Source organism: Solea senegalensis, linkage group LG20 (genome assembly GCF_019176455.1).
Source record: "Solea senegalensis isolate Sse05_10M linkage group LG20, IFAPA_SoseM_1, whole genome shotgun sequence".
Classification (NCBI taxonomy): domain Eukaryota; kingdom Metazoa; phylum Chordata; class Actinopteri; order Pleuronectiformes; family Soleidae; genus Solea; species Solea senegalensis.
In genome coordinates this window covers 7,266,855-7,279,780 of record NC_058039.1, presented here as the reverse complement: position 1 = coordinate 7,279,780, position 12,926 = coordinate 7,266,855, and the positions used below count along the sequence as shown (strand labels likewise).

At 44.0% G+C, this 12,926-nt stretch overlaps 1 protein-coding gene across 1 annotated transcript; it reads left to right on the top strand.

Annotated features, from left to right (window-relative positions):
* The first annotated feature begins 5,855 nt into the window (after positions 1–5,855).
* Positions 5,856–11,588, top strand: gmpr (guanosine monophosphate reductase). The gene is made up of 9 exons (XM_044053232.1): positions 5,856–6,280; positions 7,890–8,009; positions 8,162–8,245; positions 8,343–8,516; positions 8,587–8,668; positions 9,724–9,830; positions 10,423–10,465; positions 10,565–10,724; positions 10,969–11,588. Exons 1-9 carry the CDS (start codon positions 6,194–6,196, stop codon positions 11,147–11,149), a joined length of 1,038 nt encoding a protein of 345 aa, XP_043909167.1. The 5' UTR covers positions 5,856–6,193; the 3' UTR covers positions 11,150–11,588.
* Positions 11,589–12,926: the final 1,338 nt, after the last annotated feature.

The following is a 12,926-nucleotide window of genomic DNA, read 5'->3' as shown; positions in this document are numbered from 1 at the left end:
AATGGAAAAACTTTAAAATGCTGATTGATTTAAGCTCAGTCGCTGTAGGGGGACGAACCTTTTTTTTTTCACATTGTGCAAGTAGCTATTTGTTTCTGTTTTCTGAAGCAAACGCCACTATATTCTGTAATATAACTCATTTTTATATATTCTGCTCTTAACACAAGAGAAAGTATTAATAAAGTTGTTTTTAAAAAAAACAAAACACCATGGAGTTGTGACATTTTCTTGTGCATCTACATTCTAAATACTTTGACGTGTGTGGAGCGCAAGATAAAAATGGAATGAGAACGGGGACGTAAGTGAACTGCTCATAAAAGCAGGTCCATAAGCAGCAATAAGCTGTAATGTGCCCATGTTTTTTTCCATCATTCGTTTCACAGGGCAGATTTATTCAAAGATAAGTGACAGGGAGGTTTTACACAATGATAAAACCATGTGAGGCGGCCATAAAAGTGAACACATCAGTCATGAGACTCGTCTGTAATTCAAGGAGCAACAGTTTGGGTGTAACCAGGTTCTGATAAGTTCTAGTAAGTAACAAAGTCCCGTAAGGTTGTGTGAAGCAAATACCTGCTAGGACCTAAAGCGGTGTGTAAAATTTAGCAGAAGCTAATTTATTGGAAGTCACGTGTTGCAGCTGAATATGTCCCTCACCTCACCTCTTCCTGTCCAAGGGTGTTGATACGAAAACAATGTCACCTATTGTCAAAGTATCTTAGCAGGAAATGACTTTGGTAGAAGTTGAAGTCACTTTTTTTTAAAATATTACTTAAGTATATGGCTTTTACTGTACTTAAGTTTCAAAAAAGTCATTTTCTGACATGAAATGCACTTAAGTAAAAGTAATGAGAAGTAAAAGTAATAAAAAAAAGTGAGGAGTCTGGATTGAGCCATGGTGGACCAGTGGGAGGGTGAGTTGTCTTTCAACTGGGAGGTTGTGGGTTCAATTTCTGGCTCTGCAAGTCTATACGTGTCCTTGAGCAAGACATTTAACCCAATGTAAATATAGTCACAAAGATAGTTTGAGGAAATGTAGTGGAGCAAAAGTAAAAGTTGTATAGAAATATAAATGGCAAAGTAAAGTACAGATACGTGACACTGGATATAAATATAACAGTATAATTATTCTCGCTTCAGTTGCTGCCAAATGGAAAAATAATTCCACCCTAATTTTCCACACGAGACCTTTAAGTCGTCAGTTCCTCCAGCTCCTCAGGTGGATGCGACACTGAAAGGTCAGTGCGTCATTTGTCTCTGTCAGGCTGGGAAAGGGAAGCTGAAGGTTGCACAGTCTGCGGTGAAACGCCGCTCTCTTTGTTGATGTGAAACGACAAGCTCCACTGGACTGTGGTTGTCTTACGAAAGCTGGGACGAGATGAGAGAACAGCAGAAATGTATGCGTTTGACTTGATCTCTCACTTATCCTCTCCGTCCTTCTCTCCTCTGTCTTCCCTTATCTGTTTTTCCACTACAGGCATCAAGGACAGTATTGACAGGGCTGGCACGTATATAAGGACAACAGTGTTGTGCATCAGATTGAATATTATCCGACCGTAAAGTTAAAGTTTATCCTGCAACATGCAACAAAAACAGACCGCGGGACGTCGTTAAACGGGTCATAAAAGATGACGCAGTGTCAGACAAACACGCTGCCTTCATCACTGACACAGATTTATGTGTACGTTTATGAAGACACAAACAGGGCCGGGAAAAAGGAACGGCCTTTGCACACGTGAATCATCAACGAGACTCTCTCAGAAAAAAACAGGACAAGTCGGACGAGATGATAGTTTATATTTGACAGTGTGTTTATAGAGGAAGCAGAGGGAGAACATGTAAACGCTCCACCTACATAAAATGGGAGGATGTGAAAACCGAAGACCCGGGTTCACCTGAGACCTGGTCTGAACAAGGGCCCTTTGCACCGAGTTCGCATGTGGGTTTTTCCCAGGTCAAAAACATGCAGATTTGGGGAATAGGCAAATTAGACACAAGCTGACCGTAGGTGTGAGAGTGGATGGTTGTTTGCAGCACATCTTGTCCAGGGTGTACCCCACCTTTCTCCATTTAACAAAGCTTCTTCACACCATTTCAAAATATCCACTTTCTTGTCTGGATGTGAGCTACAGCTAGAAGTTTCTTTCTTTCTTCCTTTCTTTCTTTCTTGCTGCTTCTTTTCCCTGCACACGCAGCAGCAGCTGGTGTTGAACTGGCCCTGACACACGAGTGCATGAACATTGGGTCTATGTTCACTGATGCATCTGTCCATTTTTTTTTTTTTGTCCCGGACAGGAACAAATATAGTGTTTGTTCCTGCGTGAGGAGCAGTGCACGGAGCACATGTTCGACCACTTCCTGTGTCCACTGTATGACCCTGGAGAGAACTCTTGTATGTGGATGACAATAAGAAGTTTCCAAATTCCCAGTCCTTATCTTTTTGCTTCAGATTCTCACTCAGTGTCAAACAAGTCCACTTCATTCCTCCGCGAGGTTAACCCCGTCTCAAAAGACGTATTATATAGCCTTTGACCCACTGATGACCTGAAGACATGCAGGAAGTTTAGCTTGAGATCATTGTCTGGATCTAAATTTCTACTTCACCACTTCACATGTTCACAACAGAAAGCTGTTCATATTCCTTCCTGGACCAGATCTCCCGCCTCCCTTCGCCCTGTTTACCTGAGTCGCTCAGACAAGTAGAATTTTTAAGGTCTCGTCATTTCAACTCACGCCAGGAAGAGAGCATCAAAGAATCCTCGCCGACCTCGAGCACACCCACTGACATGTGGTTCTCACATCTGCTCGGTTTGATGACACAAACTGCCAGCTCCTGTGGATGTGTTTGAAATGTTTCCTCGGGGCAAACAGAGCTCATCTCCTGATGGCATCATCAGCTGCTGATAGAACATATTGTAAGGCAGTCTAGTGTGTGTGTGTGTGTGTGTGTGTGTGTGTGTGTGTGTGTCTGTGTTCTATCAGAGACGGGTAAACAGCCTGCCAGTGACAAAGGCTGCACAATGTTCTGAATGCAGAGAATTTTGAGTGTCACTGGCACATTGCCCTTTATATGTTGTTGTTACGGTTAATATTAGGTCTGCGATAATGCAGACTGCAGAGGCTTCATGTCCTTAAAAACCTTTAGGATAAAGACACTGCATTAAGTCTGATTTCAACTTTAATCAACTTCATGAAAATCATATATCTACTGTCCACAAACATGCAGATTTGGGGATTTGGGCAAATTGGACACTCTAATTTGATCGTGAGTGTGAGAGTGGATGGTTGTTTGTCTCTATATGAGGCCCCTGCAATGGACTGGCAAACTGTCCCTATGTCAGCTGAGATTGGCACTGCTCGCCCCTGTGACCCTCATGTGGGGGAAGATGGAGATCTAATAGCTGAAAATGTGGAAGAAGAAGAAGAAGTAGAAGAAGAAGAGGTTCTCTGTCGGGCTGAGATCAGAATATAGAATACAGGTCATGCTGGCTAATATCAGTATGACATCATGTTGGTGATAACACTGCTGATGTTTCAAGCCAAAGTTCAACAGAGGCTGATAAGTATATCACTATTAGACGTCTCGTCATGAAGTTTATATAACGGAGGGTTATATAACGGATTTGATGATGGCACATATGTACATATATATATATGTATATATATATATACATATATATATATATATACATAAAAAAGGCAGTTGAAACTCACTCAAAACTAGACGTATGAACCTGTTGGAAGGTATCCGTATATATAAATCACACTTACCCTGAGAGGAAGTGATGAATGTCTGGACAGGTCACAGGTCCACTGCAGCTTCCAGACACAATTATTCAAACCCAAACTGCAAACTGTCTCTGGACGGTGGGAGGAGAAGGTCACACATGTGAACTGTGATCACCAAAGAGATGTCGCTTTGGAATGCTTGGAAGAAAAACTGTGGAAAATCAGGCAACAATAATGAGTAGAGTGCTTATATACATATACATATATATATACATATACTGTATATATAAACATTAGTGTTACGGCCCCACAGCCACTGAGACAGTTTCTGCACAATGAGTGAACCATGAGGAGTGTGTGACTACTATAACTACTATGGAGGCAGTAAAGCCACGCGTGTACATACTGTACACAGATAACTATGGCTGGACTTTCACCTGCACCTGAAAGCAGCAGCTGTCGAAACAGACACACAGAGTTGGAGCCAAACCGCTCTTTTCTTATCAGGTTTATCGCCGTTAAAGCCTTTAAACTGCTGACCTTCTTCAGCGCCGCCTTATCAATGCAGAGAGGGTCAAAGTGCACTGGGTTTACAGCATCTGCAGCCTCTTCACCTCACAGCTTTAGATGCTTTTTGTAACTAATGAGACCACAGGTGAAAAGCATCTCAACGTGTGGCAAATTCAGCTGAATTAAAGGTTCATTCAGTCCATTTTTTTGGAGGCTTCTGGTGACTTCTTACTTCCTTGTCACAGGTGTGCACAGCTGTGAGCGAAAGCCTCGCGGACAGCAATGGCATTAACAGTTTGAACGCGTCCAAGAATAACTGCTTCCTGTATAGAATTAATTAAGTGAAGCCTCGGTCACGACAAAGAGACACATAAATATCACAGAGGCACATCCAGTTGCCAGGAAACACTTGAAGTGGAGTGTTGTTGACCTGAGCAAACTCCAGTTTCTTTGTTGTTTTTATTATGTAACTTTGCTGACATCTAGTGGCCACACTGTGCAACCACAGCTTTACCGAGTTTAAGAGAAAAGAGGCATGGGAAGACTTTTGTTTTGTCTTATTTAAATAACGTTAACTGAGGAGGCAGACACGTGTTATGGTGTTTGACACAGGGCTGTAGCTAGATTTTTGAGGGGCCTAAGATTATGTTTACAATTATAAATGATTTTTTTTTGGGGTGAATTCATCTTTTATTCCAATGCTATGAGAGACACACTTTTGGGCCTACGTTTAATTTGAAGGACATTAAAGTTGATGTCCACCCCTGTTCAGATTAAATTGTTTTGCATTTCTGTTTTTAGGGAAATTCCTTCTCTGCATACAACTCGTCCTCTACTAGAAACACGACTAGAATTAGGAGTGAGGAGTAATCAGGGATGGGTATCTTGCTCAGGGGTACCCCAGCCCTTTAAATGACCTTGTGGGGACTGGAATTGGCAACCCTACAGTTATATCCACTTGGCCATCTCCATCCATCCATCTTCTATCACTTTATCCAACACATGAGGGTCGTGGGAGGGGCAATAAGCGGGGTCACACCCTGGACAGATGACCAGTCCATCACATAGAGAAACAACTATTCATACTCAGAGTCAATTTAGAGCCCCAATAACTGATTAGTATTGGTTATTGGTGCATCATTGCTGTACTTTCTTTCTGCTGTGGGGGTTAAAAGCCCACGGACACATCGGCATGTAGACGAGTAGAACCGGAAATCAAACCCACAACTTTCCAGTTGAAAGACAACTCGCTCCACCACTGAGCTACTGTCGTCCATCCACAAAAACAGCAAAGCAGAGCAAAAGATGGACCATCAGAAGAGAAACACAAACACTCCCGGAAAGCAACAAAGCCTCATGTCCTCCACTGTCTCCTCACCACATCATTCATTTATGATGCACATCAGTCTTCCTCTTCGCCTCACACTCCTGAATGCAGGCAGCTTAGGGAGCAATGCCCCGACTGGACAGCAGGTGTGCTCTTAAGCACTGCAGCATTCATCCCACTGCAGTGCTGCCATGAATGTGTGTGAGAGAGGTCTGTGTGTGTGTGTGTGTGTGTGTGTGTGAGTATGCGTCAGCCAGGCTGGGACAGCCCGGCCTCCCTGCCAAGCTTGGCCACTGCTGCTCCTGCCACTCTGCTGAAGGAGAGGGGGGGAGACAGAACGCTGGAGGAGTGGTGGAGGGAGAAAGAGAGACAGAGAAAGCCAGAGGGAGAGAGAGAGAGGAGTCCAGGCCCAAATAAAGCCATGGGGGCCGGGGCTGGGCTGGGCCCCCTTTTGCTATAAATACGCTGGCCGTCTGGAGGTTCGGGTTTGGTGGCCGGGGCTTGGGATCAGCGTCCACCACTGCTGCTGCTGCTGCTGCTGCTGCTGCTCTGCTCAGGGGAGTCTCATCATCATCATCATCATCCTCCTCATCCTCCTCCTGGTCATCGGCGTTTTGGGCATCCAAGATGCCACGAGTGGATGCAGACCTCAAGCTGGACTTTAAGGATGTCCTCTTCAGACCCAAGAGGAGCAGCCTGAAAAGTCGCTCAGAGGTCAGTGCACTTCATCACCTGACCGCTGACGACCCGAGCGTAGCAGCCACGATTAGATCAACTTTATTAGTACACTTTCACTTACACTAGTCATTTATTAACGTTATACTGGCGTGGCACAATTGTGGAGCCTTCAAGACGTGTTTGTCCCAGAAGAGCTAATCGTCTCCACGCGCGTAAATCTATAAGTGTACGGCGACTGTGAACAGCCAGACTGTGTGAGCGTGTCACAGTGTGACCTTCTCAGAGGACAGACGCAGAGAGGAGACAAACAGTCAATTATACAAACAATCAAAGCAACAAAAGCAAAAGTGGAACTTTGGAGATGAAAATGGGAAAAAAGAAAAAGAATAATAACAGATACTGTGAGCAGGTAGAAGAGGCCACACTGTGTCTCACAGCCTCTAATTTGATTCTCTGGGACAAAACAGTCCTCTCCGTTCTCATCCTTATTGTTTCCTCTACTTCACTGAAGTATCACTAGATGTGAGACTGGAGCTGATACTGACCCACTATCACAACACCGGTGAGGTGGCATCAGATCTGTGGTGGAAGGTGGAAGTAGGTGGGAGTTGGCAAGCAACATGAGACGTGGGGGGGACTTCTGAGAAATCCTTATTTAAAAATAGAACTGTGTGTGTGTGTGTGTGAGTGAGTGAGTGAGTGAGTGAGTGTCACAGTCCACCAGAGAACATTCCAGTATCAGGGTGACTGACACATGTAACGGCTCATGTGACGAGCGTAAATGCCAACGTTTATATCATGCATGTGAACGCATCTCGCCTAATACTTCTTCTTTCATTGTAACATTTACACTGTATGATAAATAAGCACCTGAGACGACTGTGATACTAAAAATGGTCCCATCAACAATATTTCCATAATAGTAATAATAATAATAATAATGATAATAATAATACATTAGGTTACATTTATCAACATTCGATCGCATACAATCTTGTCTAGTGTTTTAATTACGATCATTTACATGTTTTTTTTTTAATCAACAAAACATTTCATTTCTGTTGTATTTATCAAGATATCAATTTAATTTCAAACAGTTAACTTTTTTCCACTTTGACCATCCCCTTCCTGACCAGCCTAGACGTTCACTGAGTTTGAGGGCCCTGCTTGCAAAGCATCTTGATTGCTCTTGTTTGTTTGTTTTAATAAAACATAAGAAATGTGCCAGTTAAACCAGTTGAGTGTAATTGACATTTAAAAAGTTAGGAGAGGTGAATTGTTAAATTCAAATTATTATTATTTTTTTTCTTCTCACCACTGGATCCACCTGTCAAATGTAATGATGACTTACTGTTGAACAGACTGTAAAACCCTGCTGAGTCACTGTTAAGCCTATATTGATTTGAGAAAATGGCTGCACATGACTGGACCCCCCTCCCCCCATCATAGCCTCAGTATTTCCTGTTTTCTCCTTTAAGCAGACCGTGTGTCATATGTTTCCTCTCTGCGTGTTGCAGTAATACAGAAATCTGCATCATTAGCTCAGCAGCCAACAGTCAAGCCACATAATCTTGTTGCATTAGGAGTACATGAAAACAAGAGCTCATAGTAAGTAACTTTAATGTTTGTGACTCTTGGGCCACAGGTTGACCTTCAGAGGACCTTCACATTCCGCAACTCCAAACAGACCTACACTGGCATCCCCATCATCGCCGCTAACATGGACACAACAGGGACGTTTGAGATGGCGCAGGTCCTCAGCAAAGTGAGTTAACGCGACAGATTTCAGTTAGAAACCTTGTCCTAGACAAGAACTCAGAGTTGTTGTTTTTTAAAGCGGTATAAAATGGATGGATGGATATCTAAGCTGTTTCCGTGTTCCCGCTCCTTGTGTGTCCATCTGTGTCTCGTGCGTAGCACACGCTCTTCACAGCCATTCACAAACACTACTCTGTAGAAGAATGGAAGAACTTTGCTGCCAACCATCCAGAATGCTTAGAGGTAAGATCGCCCCACTGTTCTTCACTGAGACCCGGCAGCTTTTACTCATTATCACAAAATTGAAAACTCTCTCTCTCTCTCTCTCCCCACCCCACAGCATGTAGCTGCCAGCTCAGGCAGTGGCGTCGCAGACCTGGAGAAGCTGTGTGCCATCCTGGAGGCCGTTCCTGCCCTCAAGTACATCTGTCTGGACGTGGCCAACGGCTACTCCGAGTACTTTGTGGAGTTTGTGAAGACTGTGAGAGAAAAGTTCCCCAAACACACCATCATGGTAAGAGGAGGCTGGAGTCTGTGTGTGTGTGTGTGTGTGTGTGCTGACCTCAGTTTCCTCCGCCCCTCAGGCAGGTAACGTGGTCACGGGGGAGATGGTGGAGGAGCTCATCTTGTCAGGTGCTGACATCATCAAAGTGGGAATTGGGCCAGGTGAGTGTGTCGCCTCCAAGTCAATCACGGCCACAGATCGGATTGTTTACGGCGTTGGTTTTGTTGTGTATTATTTATGGTCAGGGATAAGGCGTGAGGAATTGCGCTCTGAAACCAGAGTTCCATGAATGTTATCGGAGGCCAGATGTGCAAAGAAAGTTTGTATTTTTTTTATTTGTTCACTCCTGTGCGGCTTACATTTAGTTACATTGTGACAATGAAAATAAAAGTGTACTGAAGGGACCGTTGGCCCCCGAGGGAATCTTCACATTATCAAATCTGGAGCAGTGAAACCTTAAAAAGGTGGATTTTACTCTTTGGTCTAACCTTTAATATTCCCTGAATATCAGTGGGTATCCCTGTTTCTGCTATTTTTTCTTTTTTAATTTATAGACTCATAAAGTCGCTCTTACAGCACAAGTAGTGTTTTTATGAGACGCAGTCTTTGGAGGATTTGAGTTACTGCTCTCGAGTCGCTCTGCAGAGTGAAACTTTTTTTTACTGTACTTAGTTTTTGTTAATGCAGCAGAACTGGATTTAATAAACCGTGTAAAAATGACTCAGGGTCCCAGTGAACCCTTGCTTCATCTCCTCTGGCATTTACTTACTTTCTCACTCAAAGCTTGTTCTACACGAGGTCATCTACAGCACATCTGCTAATTTTGTCTTGTGTCTGTAGGAAATGTGTTCCTTAACAGCTGCAACAGCAGCAATTAAAAGGTCCAGAGTGTAATAATTAGTGCGATCTAATGGTGGAGACAGCGGATTGTCACAAAGGGAGGACTCCTCCGCTCACGCCTCCCTTTCCTAAGCGACTAAGGGAACTGTGATGTCCCTAACGCAACATAAAGATCTTCTTTTTTCTGTCATTTGTGAAGAAAGCTGCTACTTTCAAATGTGAAATGCACAAACACTCTGACAGGTTTGGAAACATAGCTGTGGCCTAGGGCACCAAATGTATAGGGCCGGCCCTGGGTAGAATATTACATTTCTGCTAATGAAACTTGTGTAGTTACGTGTGTGTGTGTGTGTGCTGTGAACTGTGTTTGTTGCAGGTTCCGTGTGCACGACAAGGATCAAGACAGGCGTGGGTTACCCACAACTCAGTGCTGTGATAGAATGTGCAGACTCGGCGCACGGACTTAAAGGACACATTATCTCTGTGAGTGACACATGGCGATAGAAATCTGTCAGTATCCTGTTAGAGCGAACTTTTGAATAATGCAGACCATTACAAATTTAAATCACAACTCCGATCATTATTTATTTTACAAACGACCAGGGATGACCTTTTTAACCTAGTCACCTGAAGCTTAATCACAAATCTTTCTTTTTCTTTACTTTAACGGCCTCCCACCTGCAGTACCTTCACGGCCCACCAGTAGGCCGGCACCCACAGTTTGAGAACCACTAATGTAAAGAGTTCTTGTCTAATGACAATATTAATAATTGGTCCATCATATCAACGAAGAAGACTGGGTTGCATATCGTAACAGAAGTTAGAGTAATGATTAAATATGAACCAAAAACCCTTAACTAATCCATAATACCGATCAATATAATAGCCAGTTATGTTAACATGGAGGTTTTAAGAAGATTAACAACTGAAATACACAAACAAAGAGAGCGTGAACTGCACTTTGGTTTCGGCTAAATTGGTTTGAATGTTGATAGCAATACTAAAAAGCAGCCAGTAGAGGGCGCCCTCATTCCAATGTCAGATGAGCACTGACCCGAATCTCCTCTGCTCTCAGGATGGGGGCTGCAGTTGTCCAGGAGATGTAGCCAAGGCCTTTGGTGAGAGCTCCCCTCCCCCCTCCCCTCCCCCTCATGATTTCTGTTCTTCCCGCTCACATGACAGCAAATCTGAGTTTGCCCCGCCTCTCTGCTCCTCAGGTGCTGGGGCCGACTTTGTCATGATGGGGGGAATGCTCGCAGGCCACGACCAGTGCACCGGCGAGCTCATCGAGAAGAACGGCAAGAAGTACAAGCTCTTCTACGGCATGAGCTCTGACACGGCCATGAAGAAGTATGTGGGTGGAGTCGCCGAGTACAGGTGAGGCACTGGGGTCAGGATTATTATGAATAATCCCATTTATAAAGTAGAAACTAAAGGCCAGAGCTCTGTCTAAGCTCTAAATGATGGCAATTAAGCCCCAAAGCTCCACACAACTGTCTCTGTGTCTCATGTTACTTGGGGATATTCCAGGGCTGCACACAGGAAGTGATTTGATTATGTCCAGACAGACACAGGTAGACTAAACCCCCCCTTTTCTTTTTCCATTCTCCTTGGCTCACAGGGCGTCTGAGGGAAGAACAGTGGAGGTTCCCTACAGAGGAGACGTGGAGAACACCATCCGTGACGTGCTCGGCGGTCTACGCTCCACCTGCACCTACGTGGGAGCCGCCAAGCTGAAGGAGCTGAGCCGGCGGACCACCTTCATCCGCGTCACACAGCAGTCCAGCCACATGTTCACATAGACAACGCTCGCGTCACGCACTCACCCAGTCTGTCCAGGGCGTCTGCTGTCACACAGCTTGCTGTTCTCCTGCAGGTTGAGATTAAAAATAACAGTAATAATAATAATAATAAGATACAAAAACAAACAAACAAACAAACACCACCACAAGTTTGACTTAGTCCATTGATTCCTCCAGACGACTCAAGCATGTGCACCTCACAGCTAATGTTTGTGGAAAAACTCAGCGTACAGCATGTGCTGTATTTCTACTCTGTATACGAGTATATGAGGGATTTGAGCCACAGGAAAGACAATGCATGTAAACACACTCTGACACTTGCTGCCTGTTTGGAATGAACTGTCAAAAACGATTATGCAAGATCCAAAAAAAGGGTTGCCCTTTATCTAACTGTGGTGTTGCAATAAACTGCATGCAGAACCTTCTGCTCTTTTCTCCACTGAACTGTGTCGAGCATTCTGTGTCTCCTTCGCTTCTTTCACAATTCACATTTCACAAGCTCTCAAAAGTTGCTCTCAGGGGAACAACAGAGACAATATCAAACACGACGAGGTGGGAACTCCCTCCTGAAATAAAAACAAACGATGCAATTGTACGTTTGTACGTAAGTGCACTGCAGCTAAACTAACTAAACTAACAGAAAAACCAAGGCAATAAAGACCAAATGGTTCCTCGTTTTCAACGCTGGGCTAAATATCTGTGAAAGTCAAAGCAGTATTTATGAGTCATATCTTTACTACAGCCTGAAATATAATGTATTTAAACATAAACCAACAATATACAGTACATGCGTGTGCAGCCCGGTGTTTAAAAACCACGTTTCTACTTATATGTTGGCTTTAGATGTTACACATATGTACAATTTAATTTGCCATATTGCAAAATAAAATTAGAAAAGTACTGATTTATGGGACACCTTGGACCATTTTACAATTATTAAAACATACATATGTGTTTTTTTTTATTACAAGTCATGTAAATTATATGCAATATGAGATTTTTTAAACCATCCTGCCTGTTGTACACTAGAGGGCGATATTTTTTGCTCAACTGCAGCCACACAAGGAGAATAAAATCTTAAACATGAAAGATTGCTGGGTGTTTTTTTCTGGCGAACATTTTCCAAAATAAAGACACAGACCGCCCGTTTATTCCAGATATGTCAAGGTTTCATTTTCTTTTTCAAAGAGGTGCATTTGTACAGTTGTCAAATACATACACACCAACAGGGTTTCTCCATTTGCTATAGAGGAAAAAAAGGGGTGTGGGGTGGGGGTGAGACACAGGGGACTTGGTGAGTACAGTATAGTACAAACAAGTTGTCAGAGGGAAACTGCGGCAGCCTGCGACCTGCAGGGCCAGAGTGTCCGTGCTGCAGGTCTGTGCTCATGTCCACTTCTCTGCCACCGTCTCCACGGTCAGAGAAGTCTCAGTCCAGTACTTGGTGTAACAGGTTCGCAAGAGAAACGTCTGACTGGTTGCTCGCTCGGGGGACAGAGCCACAGCCAGCTGAGAGATAAGCTCCACCCCTTCTCCCCCAAACACACACACACCCCGCCCCTCTGTGGCAGTTGGCAAGGGTCAGAAGTCACGAAGCGCACAGCCTGTCCCCCCCCGCCCCGCCCCGCCCCCCCGGTCAAGTGTCTGTTGCCTCGCACAGAGAGGCAGACTCAAGATGTTCAGTACGCTGAAGAGAAAACTGAGCCGTCTCCAGCGCAATACACAGAATATCAATAATAATTCATAGTTAACTGTCAATAATGACACGTGTTAATCA